This window comes from Nannobrachium achirus (assembly GCF_963921795.1).
Source record: "Nannobrachium achirus genome assembly, chromosome: 2".
NCBI classification, from domain to species: Eukaryota; Metazoa; Chordata; class Actinopteri; order Myctophiformes; family Myctophidae; genus Nannobrachium; species Nannobrachium achirus.
Window position 1 is genome coordinate 78,621,557 of NC_137811.1, and position 19,048 is coordinate 78,640,604.

General features: G+C 40.3%; 1 protein-coding gene across 2 annotated transcripts in view; it reads right to left on the reverse strand.

Moving 5' to 3' along the window:
- Window positions 1-2,640: 2,640 nt before the first annotated feature.
- Window positions 2,641-19,048, reverse strand: part of LOC308294306 (casein kinase II subunit alpha-like) — a 33,285-nt gene continuing 16,877 nt past the window's right edge. The window contains exons 9-16 of one of the 2 annotated variants that reach the window (XM_080737034.1): window positions 18,723-18,806; window positions 17,277-17,387; window positions 15,772-15,873; window positions 11,553-11,653; window positions 10,464-10,574; window positions 10,134-10,171; window positions 4,231-4,320; window positions 2,641-3,077 (exon numbers count right to left, since the gene is read on the reverse strand). In XM_080737034.1, coding sequence (XP_080593160.1) covers window positions 2,959-3,077; window positions 4,231-4,320; window positions 10,134-10,171; window positions 10,464-10,574; window positions 11,553-11,653; window positions 15,772-15,873; window positions 17,277-17,387; window positions 18,723-18,806 — 756 coding nt within the window. In that variant the 3' untranslated portion in view covers window positions 2,641-2,958. Of the gene's footprint in view, window positions 3,078-4,230; window positions 4,321-10,133; window positions 10,172-10,425; window positions 10,575-11,552; window positions 11,654-15,771; window positions 15,874-17,276; window positions 17,388-18,722; window positions 18,807-19,048 lie in introns of both variants that reach the window. The other variant, XM_080737033.1, reaches the window with a different exon arrangement.

Below are 19,048 nucleotides of genomic sequence, written 5' to 3' on the forward strand. Positions count from 1 at the left end.
CTCAAAATATCTAGTTCCAGGGACCCCCCAGAAGCTAAATTTGAGTTACGTGAGACGTTCGCTTTAAAAATACATATTCAAAATTTTCAAAATAGAGTGCCGCGCTGTGAGCTTGTATATCTGCTATTTTTCAACAGTTAAAGCATTCAATAATCCTAGGCCTGTTGTATAAATAAATGTAGCCGTTCAGATATCTTATTTTACCTCAGTATTGTTCATGTGAACTGGTTTGTTTAGGCTTATCCATTATAATGATAAAATCGCCATGATTTATCACTGGTTTTCCACCGTGGATCACTTCCTCATTTACTCAAAGCGGACAGCAGCAGTCATGTCCCCCTCCGGTCCATTCCAGACGCCGGAGGATCCGATGAGATCCGCCGGGCAGCACAGAATGTGCTGCGTTGGGTCAGACCAAGAGATCCACTGCGTTGGGTCAGACCAAGAGATCCACTGCGTTGGGTCAGACCAGGACATCCACTGGACAGCATAGAATGTGCTGCGTTGGGTCAGACCAGGAGATCCACTGGACAGCAATACAGAGATTCATTGCCGAATTCATTTAAACCTGCATTCTGGTCTAAATCAGTAGTTCCCAAACTTTAAAATGCTGAGGTCTCCACTTAACTCTGACAGTATACAAATGAAACCAAATGGACCCGTAAGGGTCCATTTGGTTTCATTTGTATACTGTCAGAGTTACATACTTGTAAATTGTTCAATTTAGACCTCCCAAAAGGAACCCAGAGAGTCTAGTTTTTGTCAAGTAACTTGAAAAATAACCATAAAAACCAACGTGAAAAAGAATCGTGATAAAATCGTGTATCGTGATACTTATTGGGAAACTATTGTGATATTGTATTTTTCCATATCGCCCACCCCTACTTGAGAGCTACTTTTAAAATGAGGAGCTCAACATGATCTAACATGATCTACCAGGGTGCATCCCGCCACTCCGACATGTCTCCATTCCGACACTAAGCCTATCTCTAACCCTAACCCTAAACTTAAAGGGGAAGACCACCCATTTTCAATATTGAACTATGTCATTGATATACCTTAGAAGAGTTGTGTGGAAATAAATAAAAAAAAGTTCCCCCTCTTCTGTGTTGCCTAGAACTGGAGGATTGATTTTGGGGTTTGTATTGTAAAGTACAATGTGTGATGTCATCAAGTTGTACTTTACAATACAAACCCTAAAATCAATCCTCCAGTTCTAGGCAACACAGAATAGGGGGAACTTTTTTTCTATTTCCACACAACTCCTATTAATGACACAGTTCATTATTGAAAATGGGTGGTCTTCCCATTTAACACAATTAGTGCTGCAGGGTATGAAGGGTTAACTTTTCTTTGACGCCACGCAGATCCGCCCATTAGCACACGCTGTTATTGTGTAAGGCATGCCTGGAATGTGTGTACACACACGGACTGCTGAATGACATCAACGATTACGTCATCTAGTCACATGACATGTGTCATGTGACAGTGTGTCATGGCGGCCGCAAGGCTTGTCTTGTTGTTGTTGTTTGGAGCTGTGCTATGGGATATAAAGTCTTATTTGGAGTAAATGAAGTCTCTTTATGGGCCTCTCCATTGACTTAACATGGAGGAGCTTCACTTCGCGTGCACGCCCAACGTGCGTTTTAAACAAATCGCGGACATTACCGATGCGGCCGCGACCAGAGCTACATACTGTAAGTATTAATACATTTACTGTAAATACAGTAAGATTGACGGTGAGCGCTGTCAATGGCGTCGTGTAGTAACCGGTTTTAATGACGGTGAGGATCGTCAAGGGCAGCAGAACAGTTAACCTCTATGGGAGTGTCGCCACTCCGACAATTAGAAGTCAATTTCGGAGTGGCGACGTGTCGGAATGGAGAGCGAAAATCAATAACCAAAGACAATGCATAGCTATTTTTTCCAGGACCTTCCAGGACCCTTGATCAATTCCAAAACTTTTCCAGTACTGGAAAAATATTTTTTATAATTTCAAAATATTTCCAGGAATTTCATGACCGTGGGAACCCTGCTTAAGTGACAGATGCCAAAAAGAGGAGTTTTAATACTCTAATGACATATTTTATGTCATGTGATCACATGACACACCCACACAGCCTTTGATCTACTGGTAGATCAGCCCTGGGTTAGACTACTGTAACTACTGTACTACTGGGTTAGACTACTGTAACTACTGTACTACTGTAACTACTGTAACAACTGTACTACTGTAACAACTGTACTACTGTAACAACTGTACTACTGTAACAACTGTACTACTGTAACAACTGTACTACTCATACAGCCCTGGGTTAGACTACTGTAACTACTGTACTACTGGGTTAGACTACTGTAACTACTGTACTACTGTAACTACTGTAACAACTGTACTACTGTAACAACTGTACTACTGTAACTACTGTACTACTCATACAACCCTGGGTTAGACTACTGTAACTACTGTACTACTCATACAGAAAACTGTTTAGGACTTAGAAGAATCAGAGAATCAAGGGTCTCCAGGTTTAAATGAGTTTGGAAAGAAGAGTTTCAGGGTGTATTTTTACAACCAGCAGGATTCCTTATTTTACCCCCTAAACAAACAGACAAGGCTTCAAGCACAGAGCAGTATTATTTGGAACATACAAAATAAATTTTATTCTTCTCCATTCTCTTCATGTCTACATGGTTATTAGAATGTATTTCTCTTCTGGATGGTGAAAAGGTAACTAATAATCCTGACAATAACATCAATAATCAATTGATTAATATGATAAATAGGAATATTAACCAATCAACTAACATTTCTGTCAAGTCCAAGATTTCTTCTGAAAATATAAACTGAACGTGAAAAGCAATTCTTCTTCGTCTTCTTCTTCTTCGTCGTTTTTCTTTAACATAATAAAAAGGGGGTGTGGCCACGAGGGGGTGTGGCCGGTAGGGAGGGGGTGGGGCTTAGGGCTGTGCCCCAGTGGCTGCTGGGACTTGCGGTGCCAGAGGGTTGGGGGCGGAGATGACGGGCGATCCGGCGGCCATGTTGGCGAGAGGCTGCGTTGACGACATGGACGTAATGCCTGGAAAACAAAGAGTTAATTATGTTAATGACTGGAAAACAAAGAGTTAATTATGTTGACTCATTGAGTGCCTATCCCGAACTAGTTCGGGATTATTATCGCATCCCAGAGTGCCTATCCCGAACTAGTTCGGGATATAAAAAAAAAAAAAAAAAAATTGGACCCCATCAAATCTAGTGAACATGATTTCAATCGCGATTTTGCATGTTCCACCCCCATACAACCCCATCTAACATACAGGGCAGCCATTTTTGTTTACATAACATGTAAAACATAATGGCTATTATCTCAAGAATGCCTGAACGGATTTCCAATCGGATTTTTTTGTTTAAAAGCTGTGAACAAACTGCACAAATCCACTCCAATGCAATCCAGGATTGCATTGGATTTTTTAGAGCTCATTCTTCTCTGTTTTTTTCCCATGCATGAGGTGTGCAAGGTTTAATCGTGGCTAAATTGCCAAAAATAGATCTTCTAAAATGCTTGGTAGCCAATAGCTAACTTCAAGCTAACTTCATTCTCTTCCTGTACATGCACAAAGGAAAGTGTTCTGGCAAGTCATGGCTCCAGGGCTTGGGCATGCATTACCAGCATATCTCTATTATTCTATGGCCACTGGGCGCCCTCTAGTGGTGATAGGGTGGCACTAAATGATTACTGGAAAACAAAGAGTTAATTATGTTAATTACTGGAAAACAAAGAGTTATGATGGCTATGATGAATACAATTTAGTCAACAAACAAAAGCTGGACTAAGATGTTAGGGAGGGACTAGCGGAGAAGAGATGCACTAGATATATTTACATATATTTACATACCAGCCATCATACTAGATGAGCTGACAGGTATATTTACATATATTTACATACCAGCCATCATACTAGATGAGCTAACAGGTATATTTACATATATTTACATACCAGCCATCATACTAGATGAGCTAACAGGTATATTTACATATATTTACATATATTTACATACCAGCCATCATACTAGATGAGCCAACAGGTATATTTACATATATTTACATATATTTACATACCAGCCATCATACTAGATGAGCTAACAGGTATATTTACATATATTTACATACCAGCCATCATACTAGATGAGCTAACAGGTATATTTACATATATTTACATATATTTACATACCAGCCATCATACTAGATGAGCTAACAGGTGTGTTGCTGGCAGCCATTCCTCCAGGAGTTGCTCCTCGACCCTGATCCTTAACGATGGGGTCTGAAACGAAGAAGAACAATCATTTAGACTCTTACAATAAGCAAGGTAATACTGGCCTAGCTCAGCCATGTTAAAACAAGGATACTGCAGTTAAGTGTTAGTTAGCTGCATTAGTACCTACACTGGTTACACCAGGCTAAGGTACGTCATCAATATCAACATCAAATGCATAGAAATATCAATCTAGACAAAATAACGTAGGTTAAAATGACAGAGCACCTGTCACTATAATATTTAAATGACAAAGAGAAAATATGCAAACATGGACAGTCTGACAGCAGAATTGAGGGTAGGCGAAATGGCTCAGACAGGTAGGTGAAAAGACTCTCCTCCAAGGCGAAAATGCCAGGCGATAGGACCAAATGCGTGTAGGCGAATATGATATAGGCGAAAGTGCTGGTGACCTTTTTTAGCACCAATATAATAGGAGTCAGGACAAATCAAATGGCGAAAGTAGGCACGTTCTGAGACATGTCGACCCGTTGATTGTTGTTAATATTTGGGGTTTTTGATGTTGGAAATTACATAAATGCCTCGCTGGTATCATGTTTTTTGTGTATTCCACTATTCCTCATCCTACCCCTGCTCTCCATTGCAGAAAGCAACATAACGATTGAAGCTTGCACGTTAGAGCAGCGTCCCTCCGTCAACACAATGTTACATGCGTAGGCTATTTAGTTACACCATAGCATTTGCACGATCGCGAATGTGTCACTGACTGTGTGCGTTCGGCGTGCGTGCTCTATTAACGCATTATTATGATGCACGATCCAGTGGTTATGGAGTGAGGCAATGTTTTTTGTGAACATGAATCGGAGAGACAGAGAAACAGACAGGTTTTCACTGCAGCGCACGCGCGCACGCACGCGCGCACGCACGCGCGCACGCACGCGCACACGCACACACACACACACACACACACACACACACACACACACACACACACACACACACAGGACGGAGGACGGAGTACGGTGTATCTTTCTCTGTCTGTATCCGATCAGAGGCATTAAAACGGTCCGGTCGCGCCCCCCGCCGCCGCCGAAAACCGAAAGAGAAAAAGTGTTCCTAAAAGCTGTTTATGTGTTTGCAGCTTGTGTATCTTGTGCAATAACAATACTATCCGTGTTGTGTCCAAAATGCCATACGATTGTCTGTCTGCTGCTGCTGCTACTGCGTGTTAGATATGGGACGTTCGCGAACGAATCAAGTCTTGTGAACGGCTCTTTGAAATGAACGATGGGATCCGGTTCGTAGTAGGGAGCCGTTCCTTTTGTAAATGAACAGTGGTGGGAAAAGTACTCAAATTCTTTACTTAAGTAAAAAAAATATCAATACTGCAATCCATGTGGAAATACTCTGCCACAAGTAGAAACTTGGAATGTTAAGTAAAAGTACATAAGTATTGGTATCAAAATGTACTTTAAGAATGTCCTATTTCACAGGTTTTCCAATGAATAAAATGTAAAAAAAAAGAAAGAAAAAATAATTTGTGAGCTTGTAGATCGGCTATTTTCAAATAGCAGGTAATGTAGGCTACATATGTATGTCAGAAATACATTTATATAGGGTTGAAGTTATTTGTAATCATAATCAAAATGACAAAATCTACATAGTAACTCAAATGAGCCAGTCTTTTGAACGGCTCTTTGAAAGGAACGGATCCCAGAGATCCGGCTCACTTCAGAGAGCCATAAATCCCATCTCTACTGCGTGCACTGCAGTCGCACATGCGCAGTAGAGTGGGAGGGGGGTCCTAGCGAGAGGTGGCTAAAATATATGCCTGTATAAAAAATTACGTTTTATATTAATTGTATGACATTTAAGTACAATCATGGCGGCAAACATAGCTTAGTTGCTTGCCAGAGTATTGAGCAATGTACATGCCAAGCGGGGAACCGTTATCTTTACTGGTTTGCTGGGAATAGGCTTTCATGGGCTCCATGGCCTGCCTCCAAAATTAAATAGGTATTAAGGTTGCTCCCGCTCTCTGTCTCTCTCTTGTATCTTGTGTCTGTCTCTCTCTCTCTCTCTCTTGTATCTCGTGTCTCTCTCTCTCATAATGCGCCCCCCCCCCCCCCCCCCCCCGGACAAAATTAAATAGGTATTAAGGTTGCTCCCGCTCTCTGTCTCTGTCTCTCTCTCTCTCTCTCTCTCGTATCTCGCGTCTCTCTCTCTCGTATTGCGCCCCCCCCCCCCCGCGGGTTGCTCGTTTGTGTGGTGTGACTCCGGAGACCATGATGCTCCCCCCGGCAGTTTAGACCGTAAGCCACTGGGGTTGGTCGGTACCAACTGAGGGGAATAATGCTCATAGTGATTTTTGTCATGGTATACATGTCTAGAGTTAGAAAATATGTGATAGCCTTGCACCAGAGGTAGCTTTATGGGTGCTATCATGCATTTTATTTTATAACACTAGGCGAATATTACTTGGGTCAATTTATGAAAACATACTACTTAACCCCCCTATATAAAAGGTTTTTCAACTAGTTATGTTACCTCTAGGCATGCTTAAGAACACACTAAAGATGTAGGAATTTATATGTCTTATAAAGCCATCATTTTCAAGATGGCGTCCAAGATGGCTGCCTGGAGCTTAAATAGCGTTATGATACTGTTCAACCTATAGAAAGGTGGTATTGGTTATCTAACCCAAGGTTTTAGGGTTCAATGAATGTGGCTGAATCAGTGAAATTACCATCAGTTAATAATTATGTATTGCAATGATCCAATGATTGTGATCATTTTGTTAAAAATAACAAATTGTATTTCAGTTGTGTGAGGGAATCTGTGAACTTATGGTGATTCATATGGGTACCTGGGGGGCATAGGTGTAGGTTACAGTTATATATTCAATTGCCATTCAGTCTTAGGCCTATGTGCTAAAGGTCAGGTTAAGGTCTCTCACATCTTATCACTCCTTATCCAGGTATCCAAGCAGGCAGCAGCTATGGTCACTGGTTGACGTGTAGAGTGTTCACCTCACAATTGACATGTTATACAGTCATTCCTCAGCTGCATTGCAATACTGTTGCAAAGTTCAGCTCTGGAAATGCATATGGAGGGCTGACAGGCAAGTTCAGTGGTAATAGTCTTGAGTGTATCAGCTGCACTCTGAAGTGTTACTATCAACTAGACCAAAGACATTTGAACAGATACAGCAGCAGTCTACTTGGACACTGTGCATCCGACTGGCTGACATTGGGTAGACAACTTAATTCTTCCTACTGTATACTTCCCATTCACCAGTTTGAACATGCAGGGAGACACCTTGTCAATAGGTTGTCACCTTTTCTCTCATGACACATGATGAAGTGTTTCTTCCGTGCTGGCCATGTGCAATATGCTTGATATATCACCCAGTGCCTGCTGAGATGCATGGTCTCCATGCCATAGAGGCTAAGCTAGAACTTGTCTGTCAGCACCATAATGGATTCTGGATCACTGTCTCTGCTCACCAGTCTGGGGAGCAGACTGAGAGAGCAGGAATGATGCTGTCATGACGCATGTGGGTAGAGTTGACTGACGCCTACCCAAAATGTGCAGTAACAGTAGTAGGGAGTCTAAGCACTGGTGTGTCTTGGTTGTAAAATATCGGGTGTATCCACACACAGAAAGATCACTGCCCTCATCTCTTCAATCCCATTATTGGTAAATGTCCCCAACAATGTGCATGGTAATATCCTTTAACCACATAAGATGTCATCCTGAAGAGCAAGAACAGAGCAGAAGCTGTTGAGCATGGTGGGCACCTTCAGTGCTGGTGATAGATAGGCTACTGCATTTAGTCATGATGAGGCAGACATCACAAAGACTTCCTAAATTCCTATGACGCTGCAGCCACCTCTGGAACCTCATCCTTACATCCTTACTGTGAGCCAGTCAGGAGGTTGAAGGCCAGGAGGATGCAGTGGGTGGACTTTCTGATCCTGATTATGAGTTGGAGAATACAGATGTAGTTGCAAAAGATACATATTGCCATGTTATTATATAATGTTATAATGTTATAATTATTATTATTATTATTATTATTACTACCCTTATTAATACCAGTTCTGTGTCATACCAATGACAGTTTTCACAAACACTTTATTAAGTGAAAGATGAATATTCATCAAGTTGTTTCTATTTGTTGTTCTCCCAGAGGTCAAATGCTACTTTGACCTGACCTTTAACGTGTGAGGTATGGATTCTACACATATGAAAACCAAGAAATTAGAGTACCCAGGTTTTCTATACTAGGACAAGTGGATCAAATAGTGGGCATTTTGGATATTTTCTTACACACTTGCACTATATTTTGTTTAATGAATTTCACAATACATTTCCTTAGAATGGTTTAAGGAACTCTTTGTGTTACATCTTTCATGAAAACAAAAGTACATCTTATGTAATGTAGTCACTACACTACAGTACAGTATGTTGTCACTGCCTTTTCTAGAGATGCTACTTTTAACAACTTTTATGAAAAACATATAGTCTGAGCTTTATCCTTGCCATTTGTCAGAGCATCAATACTAAGGGAGAAACATCGGTTTGAAGTAGAATGCTTAATTTGGATTTTGAAAACTGTGTTTTGGCATGATGTGATTATAGATGAAGTGATAGCACACAGAAAGCTACCCCAGATGCAAGGCTCTCACATATGTCCTAGTCCTAGGGATGTATACCGGTACCTTCCCAAAAGTCAATATGAGAATCATTCCCTCCCAGATGGTACCGATGACCCCAAATTTGGGGCCCTGGCGTATTATGTCATAATTAGTCACTATATGTCACTGCCTGTAATAAAGAACAATTCTAGATATGCTCATTTTAACCACCTTACTGGACAATATATATAGTCTGAACTTTATCCCAACCATTTTTCAAAGAGATGGGAAGAATAATAAGAGAGAACCAACCATCAGTTTGAAGTAGAATGTTCCATTCGGATTTTGAAACGTGTTTTTTTTGCATGTTATTATAAATGGAGTGATAACACACAGAAAGCTACCACAGATGCAAGGCTATCAAATTTTTCCTAATACTAGGGATGTATACCTTCCCAAAAATCACTATGAGAATCGTTCCCCCAGATGGTACCGATGACCAAATAATGTGGAGCCATGGTTCACAGAGGATTATGTCATAATTATAGTCACTATGTTGTCACTGCCTGTAATAAAAAACAATTATAGATATGCAAATGTTAACAACATTAGTGAAGAATATATAGTCTGAGCTTTATCCCAACCATTTTTCAAAGAGATAGGGTCAATATTAAGAGAGAACCATCAGTTTGAAGTAGAATGTTCCATTCGGATTTTGAAAACTGTGTTTTGGCATGTGGTTATAAAAGGAGTGATAACACACAAAAAGCTACCTCCACTGCAAGGCTATCACATTTTTCCTAGTACTAGGGGTGTATACCTTCCCAAAAATCACTATGAGAATTATTCCCCCCAGTTGGTACCGATGACCCCATATGACCCCATATAGCTCACCGGCTAGTTGGAGACTTGGAGTGCGTTGTGTTTACGCCCATTTGTGACGTGATTCGCGTCGCCAGACAACTAAGGATTGCGCAATATATGCCGCCTACAGGGCAAAATGTGGCGAAAAAATTTTAAACATTTTGGGATTATGAGAAGTAGAGACACATCTGAAGGTGATAAAGTTGATGTTGGGCAAGGTACATGCGTTATTGATTTTTGTATTATGTTTTTTAGACAATTGAGCAACTGCTGAACGTGGAGTTACAGATGGACCAACGGACAAACCAGCATACACACTATGGGGCGATTCTAATAAAGGTGTGGGATAATAATTACAGAAGTAGGGGTGGTCCATGGCCTCTCTAGCGGTCAACCTAGCTTGATGGTCGTAACGTTATAGTTATAGTAATATATACATATATGTATAAATATACATCTGGCGGTTAGATATTATAATAATAATAAACATACAGAAGTAAGGATGGTCCATGGCCTCTCTAGCGGTCAACCTAGCTTGATGGTCCTAACGTTATAGTAATATATATATATATATATATATATATATATATACATATATATATATAAATAAACATCTGGCGGTTAGATATTATAATAATAATAAACATACAGAAGTAAGGATGGTCCATGGCCTCTCTGGCGGTCAACCTAGCTTGATGGTCGTAACGCAGCAGTTTATCCAGGAAGTCCAGAGCCTCGGTGCTGACCAGGTGTTGGTTCTCACTGTGGACGAACCGCTCCCACCGCTTCCTGGAGTGTCTGGAAGATAACATTTAAACCTTCTGTTATATATCTGTTATAACAACCTTTACTTAACAGAACCTTTAGTTAACAGAACCTTTCCCACCTCTTCCTGGAGTGTCTGGAGGGTTAAATAACAACCTTCAGTTAACAGAACCTTTATTTAACAGAACCTTTAGTTAACAGAACCGCTCCCACCGCTTCCTGGAGTGTCTGGAAGATAACATTTAAACCTTCTGTTATATATCTGTTATAACAACCTTTAGTTAACAGAACCTTTAGTTAACAGAACCTTTCCCACCGCTTCCTGGAGTGTCTGGAAGATAACATTTAAACCTTCTGTTATATATCTGTTATAACAACCTTTAGTTAACAGAACCTTTCCCACCGCTTCCTGGAGTGTCTGAGGGTTAAATAACAACCTGAGGGTTAAATAACAACCTGAGGGTTAAATAACAACCTGAGGGTTAAATAACAACCTTTAATTAACAGAACCTTTCCCACTGCTTCCTGGAGTGTCGGAGGGTTAAATAACAACCTTCAGTTAACAGAACCTTTCCCACTGCTTACAACTGAGTCTGGAAGATAACATTTAAACCTTTAGTTAAAGGGGAAGACCACCCATTTTCAATATTGAAATATGTCATTAATATACCTTAGAGGAGTTGTGTGGAAATAGAAACAAAGTTCCTCCCTCTTCTGTGTTGCCTAGAACTGGAGGATAGATTTTGGGGTTTGTATTGTAAAGTACAATGTGTGATGTCATCAAGTTGTAATTTACAATACAAACCCCAAAATCAATCCTCCAGTTCTAGGAAACACAGAAGAGGGGGAACTTTTTTCCTATTTCCACACAACTCCTCTAAGGTATATTAATGACATAATTCAATATTGAAAATGGGTGGTCTTCCCCTTTAACAGAGTGTGTGGAAATGTATTTATAGCGTACCTTCCCATAATGTATCTGATCTACAAGCTCACAGCAGGATAGCGTACCTTCCCAGAATGTCGTTGAATCGAGGATCCAACTCGATGTTGTACTTGTCTATGTAGTCGTAAAGGTCCTCTGTTCCCAGGACCTTAGCGATTCGCACCAGCTGGAGAAAACAACAAGTTAACAACATGTTGACAACATGTTAACAACATGTTAACAACATTAATACATCTAAATAACACCAGCTGGAGAAAACAACAAGTTAACATGTGAACACATCTGGTGCCAACCCCGAGTTTCCCGAGTTTGATTCTAAGAGGTCGCTGTGCCAACCCCGAGTTTCCCGAGTTTGGGCCGTTTTTAAAGAAATTGTTTTTTGGAACCCAAAAAATGTGTTAGGCATGATCGCGATCGCGAAATTCCATGTTTAACCCCCATACCAACCCATTCTTTCAAACATGGCAGCCATGTTTGTTTACATCTGAAGAAAACATAATGGCTGCTAGCTCCTGAATGCCTGAACGGATTTCCGTGTTTGAAAGCTGTGAACAGCATCTACACACGTGGTGACTGATTAGGCATGGGTGTGCACGATCCGTGCACTATCTACTACCAGTAAGACTCCCTAATCGGGAGATAAGCGACCGTTGGTCGCTTATCTCCACAAATAGGCCAAAAGTTTGTTTTACCAATTATTACACTCTATGTGAACATTTACATCAACAAATCCCAAGTACTGGTTTTTAGGGGTGCTGAGTGTGGCGCAGCAGCGTGTCATGCATTTTCTGCAGGGCCTTGTCAATGGCTTTGTGTTCTTGCTGCTTTTTGTTGTTGTTGATCCTCTGGAAGCGTGCCCACTCATATATGGATCTCCTAACAGGGCATCATCTGGGATACAATCCCTTTTATGCCCATATATGGAGATCCCTAACATAATCCCTTTTATGCCCATATATGGAGATCCCTAACAGCACCCCTTTTATGCCCATATATGGAGATCACTAACAGCTAACAGAATCCCTTTTATGCCCATATATGGAGATCCCTAACAGAATCCCTTTTATGCCCATATATGGAGATCCCTAACAGAATCCCTTTTATGCCCATATATGGAGATCCCTAACAGAATCCCTTTCATGCCCATATATGGAGATCCCTAACAGAATCCCTTTTATGCCCAGTTGGTTGCTAGGGTAAAAAAACATGGTTGCTATGGTAAACAGTTGGTTGCTAGGGTAAAACCATGGTTGCTAAGGTGGTTGCTAACGTACACTAACAGACCAGCAACAACAGACTGTTGCCACAGCAACGTACACAAAGGTTTGTGTACACATGTGGTGTGATGTCATACTGAAGATATATGACATCACACCGTACACAAACAAAGGTGTGACGTGTGACGGACGGACGGACGGACGGACGGACGGCCGGTGGAGGTTTTCATAGTAAACTGCTCCCTGACGGTCGCAATTAAATTTTTCTTAGAGCCGCATCCCACTTCCGCGCCCATTTCGCCTCCACTTCAACTCATAGCTAGAGCAGATGTCGGTAGAGCAGATGTCGGTAGAGTGTATAAAACCGCCCATAACTCTATCATTGGCCCCCCGTTGCCATGGTGACCGCCGTCCATTGGCTCGTATTCCCAGCTATGGGACCGGCGGATCCAATTTCAACCGAGGGGGGCGTAGCCAGAACACACACACACACACACGCACACACACACACACAAAAATAGCTAATAGTTAGCTCACAACTTTCCACTTTTCTCTTTCACCTTTCAATCGCAGTAACATCCGTATACACCACGTCATCGCATCACCAATACGTTTTATTTATTATTATTATTTTTTATTTTTTTCCAATTTTTTTTTCTCAAACATTTTTTTTTCTCAAATTTTTTTTTTCTCAAAATTTTTTTTTTCTCAAAAACATTTTTTTTCTCAATTTTTTTTTTTCTCAATTTTTTTTTTCTCAAAAATTTTTTTTTCTCAAAAAACTTTTTTTCTCAAATTTTTTTTTCTCAAAAAAATTTAAAATTTTTTTTTTTTGATAATTTTTTTTTTCTCAATTATTTTTCTCAAAAAAAATGTTTCTCTCAAAAAACTTTTTTTTTCTCAAAAAACTTTTTTTTTCTCAAAAAACATTTTTTTCTTAAAAAAATTTTTTTTCTCAAAAAAACCATCACATCGTGGCCACCCTGTACCTCAGGGATTTGTTTTCGACGAATATTTACTCCTATAGACGCAACGCGACGACCTAGAGGGGAGGCCGGCGTAGCCGGCCGATCTTCTAGTGAATTACATGGAAGTCTATGGAGACCATGGCATCTAACATTAATACATCTAAATAACACCAGCTGCACAGAGTATTAAAACAACACATTAACAACATTATTAATCTTAAAGGACAACTCCAGACTAAACCACCGATTGTTCTCGATGTAATGAAGAACATTTAATCTACAATAAAAATATAATATAGAAACCCTAACCCTACCACCGATTGTTCTAGATTATAATGAAGAACATTTAATCTACAATAAAAATATAATATAGAAACCCTAACCCTACCACCGATTGTTCTAGATTATAATGAAGAACATTTAATCTACAATAAAAATATAATATAGAAAAAAGTGCTCCTCTTCTCACTGCTGCTCAACGCAGTCTAGATGACATGACACCCCCCCCCCCCACCCCCCCTAAATGTTTTTACACAGAATCTGAACGAATCACACAAACGATCAATTTGGATTCAAAACAGCGATTTTTGCCGAAAAGCTACAAGTTTGCATGCCTGAATATGGGCTTAAAATATTGATGACATCAGGGATCTCCATATGATTGCCAGAACAGTCTTGGTCATTGAGTCAACAATGTGATGTCACAACAGGTTAGCTCTAGACATTGAGGTGTTACTGACCCACTGATACTGGTACGGATCTGACGGGTTTCATAGCAAACAGTTTCAACTTAACACCACATTCAACACATCGCATGGTTACCTGGTTGTCATGGTTACCTGGTCAGAGTTCAGGAGGTGTCTTAACTCATTGAATGCCCTTTTCAAGATGGCCGCCAAGTACCAGGATGCCACGTTCCTAAATTTCTAGTGCACGGATCAATTTTTAGTGCACGGATCGTGCACGCCCATGCACCATATATGCACCATATGTGTAGTACTTTTTAACAGCTTTCAAACAAAAGAATCCGCTTGGAAATCCGTTCAGGCATTCATGAGATAGAAGCCTTCAAAGTCAGACAAAACAAACACTGCCACCTTCCTAAATTTCTAGTGCACGGATCAATTTTTAGTGCACGGATCGTGCACGCCCATGCCTAGATCATGCACCATTTGTGTAGTACTTTTTAACAGCTTTCAAACAAAAAAATCCGCTTGGAAATCCGTTCAGGCATTCATGAGATACAAGCCTTCAAAGTCAGACAAAACAGCCATTTTTGACATTTTGAAAGATGTGTTTGTTATGGGGCTAAACATGCAATTTCGCAATTACGATCATGCCTAATACATTTGAGGCATTTTTAGAAATGTTTTTATAAAAAAAAAATTTGAAAAAAAAAAAAAAAAAAAAAAAGGGTTTTTTTTTTTTTTTCAAAATGGCTTCCAACTCGGGAAACTCGGGCTGTGGCAGCCTGGGAGTACTGTAATAACTCGTGAAACTCGTGCCTTGGCAGTCAATGAGTTAAAAAGACAGAAGTGGCCGCACACACTATAGCCAAGTGTATCATATCATATCATATCATATCATATCATATCATATCATATCAAGGGTATGATACCCTGAAGAAGGCAGCTGTGCTGCCGAAACGTCGGTTTGTTACTCTGTCCTAATAAAACTTTTGACACTATAATAGTGTGTGCGGCCACTGTCTTTTTAAGACACCTCCTGAATGATTTCACTGTCGTGAGCCTGCACCACCACAAGGACGTGGTGTGCGTAGTATTCCTGTGCTTAGTACCTGGTCATAGTTGTCATGGTTACCTGGTCATAGTTGTCATGGTTACCTGGTCATAGTTGTCATGGTTACCTGGTCATAGTTGTCATGGTTACCTGGTCATAGTTGTCATGGTTACCTGGTTGTCATGGTTACCTGGTCATAGTTGTCATGGTTACCTGGTCATAGTTGTCATGGTTACCTGGTTGTCATGGTTACCTGGTCATAGTTGTCATGGTTACCTGGTTGTCATGGTTACCTGGTCATAGTTGTCATGGTTACCTGGTTGCTATGGTTACCAGGTTGTTATGGTTGCTATGGTTACCTGGTCATAGTTGTCATGTCCGTGGAAGAAAGGCTCCTTCCTAAAGATCATGCTGGCCAGCATACAACCCAGACTCCACATGTCCAGACTGTAGTCATACATCTGTAATATAATAATAATATATACATTAATACATAAATATTATAATAATATAATACAGCATGCAGCCCAGACTCCACATGTCCAGACTGTAGTCATACATCTGTAATATAATAATAATATATACATTAATACATATATATTATAATAATATAATACAGCATACAGCCTAGACTCCACGGATTTCAATATTGTTCATGTGAACTAGTTTGTTTCTGTTTCTTGACTTTCTGGGGCTGTGATGCTGTACCTCAGTACTTACTGTACCTCAGTACTTACTGTACCACAGTACTTACTGTACCTCAGTACTTACAAATCCAAATACCAAATATCTACGTAGCTATGATTGAATATTTTTTATGGTTTCACACTTGTTACTTTACATGTTTAAGTGTAGCAACAGTAAAAACAGCACATTATAGGTAACCAGTGCTCTTATTTTACATTCCACAGACCAGAAGGGTTAGGGTCTTGTTGTGTTTATAGGGTTAGGGTTAGGGTCTTGTTGTGTTTATAGGGTTAGGGTCTTGTTGTGTTTATAGGGTTAAGGTTAGGGTCTTGTTGTGTTTATAGGGTTAAGGTTAGGGTCTTGTTGTGTTTATAGGGTTAGGGTTAGGGTCTTGTTGTGTTTATAGACGGTTCAAATGAGAACTTGCAAAGCAAACTTCTCCTGCCTGAAGGTTTTATTTACCTGCCAGGGGCAGGTGAGCAAGTCTTAGTGTCAAGGCCTGCTAGAGGTCTTCTACAGGGTTCCCACACATTTACCAATTCATTTACAAAAGTAGTTCCAAAACTTTTCCAGAATATTTAACCCAATTTCCGGGACTATATAACAATAATTCAGCTCAATAACAGGTCACTTACTCCGATGCACATTATGCCAGTGGTTCTCAACCTTTTCAGGCCGTGACCCCCGAAATAATCATATTTGAACTGGGGACCCCGGCACCATGACGAGCACTAAGAGTTGAGGAATTTTGTTTAACACGGTTTTATTGTGAAAATAGCCGATCTACATGCTCACAACGCCTTGCAATGTAGATCTGCTATTTTCACAATTTCTGCCTCAAATATTTGACAATTTGGCCCATGTTTAATTTGTCATTTCAGAGGTATTAACAAAATCAATAAGACGATGCATAGCTATTTTTTCCAGGAACTTCCAGGACCCTTGATCAATTCCAAAAACTTTTCCAGTACTGGAAAAATATTTTTCTAATTTCAAAATATTTCCAGGAATTTCATGACCGTGGGAACCCTATTACTAAAGCTACTGACAGTCAATGAAACACCTGTGTGTGTGTGTGTGTGTGTGTGTGTGTGTGTGTGTGTGTGTGTGTGTGTGTGTGTGTGTGTGTGTGTGTGTGTGTGTGTGTGTGTGTGTGTGTGTGTGTGTGTGTGCTCACCTGGTAGTCTACCAGCAGCTCAGGTCCTTTGAAGTAGCGAGAAGCCACTCTGACGTTGTACTCCTGGTTAGGATGATAGAACTCTGCTAGGCCCCAGTCTATGAGACGTAGCTAGGGAGGAAATACCATATATGGTTAGAACTCTGCTAGGCCCCAGTCTATGAGACGCAGCTGGGAAGGAAATACCATATATGGTTAGAACTCTGCTAGGAGGAAACACCATATATGGTTAGAACTCTGCTAGGCCCCAGTCTATGAGACGCAGCTGGGAAGGAAATACCATATATGGTTAGAACTCTGCTAGTAGGAAATACCATATATGGTTAGAACTCTGCTAGGCCCCAGTCTATGAGACGCAGCTGGGAAGGAAATACCATATATGGTTAGAACTCTGCTAGGAGGAAATACCATATATGGTTAGAACTCTGCTAGTAGGAAATACCATATATGGTTAGAACTCTGCTAGGCCCCAGTCTATGAGACGCAGCTGGGAAGGAAATACCATATATGGTTAGAACTCTGCTAGGCCCCAGTCTATGAGACGCAGCTAGGGAGGAAATACCATATATGGTTAGAACTCTGCTAGTAGGATATACCATATATGGTTAGAACTCTGCTAGTAGGAAATACCATATATGGTTAGAACTCTGCTAGTAGGAAATACCATACATGGTTAGAACTCTGCTAGGCCCCAGTCTATGAGACGCAGCTGGAAGGAAATACCATATATGGTTAGAACTCTGCTAGGAGGAAATACCATATATGGTTAGAACTCTGCTAGGAGGAAATACCATATATGGTTAGAACTCTGCTAGGAGGAAACACCATGTATGGTTAGAACTCTGCTAGGAGGAAATACCATATATGGTTAGAACTCTGCTAGGAGGAAACACCATATATGGTTAGAACTCTGCTAGGAGGAAACACCATATATGGTTAGAACTCTGCTAGGAGGAAATACCATATATGGTTAGAACTCTGCTAGGAGGAAACACCATATATGGTTAGAACTCTGCTAGTAGGAAATACCATATATGGTTAGAACTCTGCTAGGCCCCAGTCTATGAGACGCAGCTAGGAGGAAACACACCTTATATGGTCACAGTAGTTTCCTCTCCATATTTCAGTTATTTCTTTATTCATGTGTTTTTTTTTTCTTAACTTAATTCCCTGCTTCATCGAGCAAAAGTACAGAAAATAAATAGCCGATCTACAATCTCTGTGGTTTTCACCATTTTCCAAACATTTTGAAAGTGAAAGTGGTTAAGTAAGTGTGTGTGTGTGTGTGTGTGTGTGTGTGTGTGTGTGTGTGTGTGTGTGTGGGGTGTGTAATAAACATTGAACCAACGAAAGGTATTATCAATATCAACTAAATAATAATTACATTGGACATTAACAACATTGAAGCCACAGTTTTACTTTAGCTGTGGAGAGAGAGAAACGTACCTTTCTGTGTTCGTGGTCGATCATAACATTGTGTGGTTTGACGTCTCTGTGCATGATGCCCATACTGTGACAGTAATCCAACGCCTGTTAACATAGTTAAACAACTAGTTAGCATACTGTGACAGTAATCCAACGCCTGGGGACACAAAACAACTAGTTAAACTAGTTAAACTACTAGTTAAGACAACTAGTTAGCATACTGTGACAGTAATCCAACGCCTGTTAACATAGTTAAACAACTAGTTAGCATACTGTGACAGTAATCCAACGCCTGTTAACATAGTTAAACAACTAGTTAGCATACTGTGACAGTAATCCAACGCCTG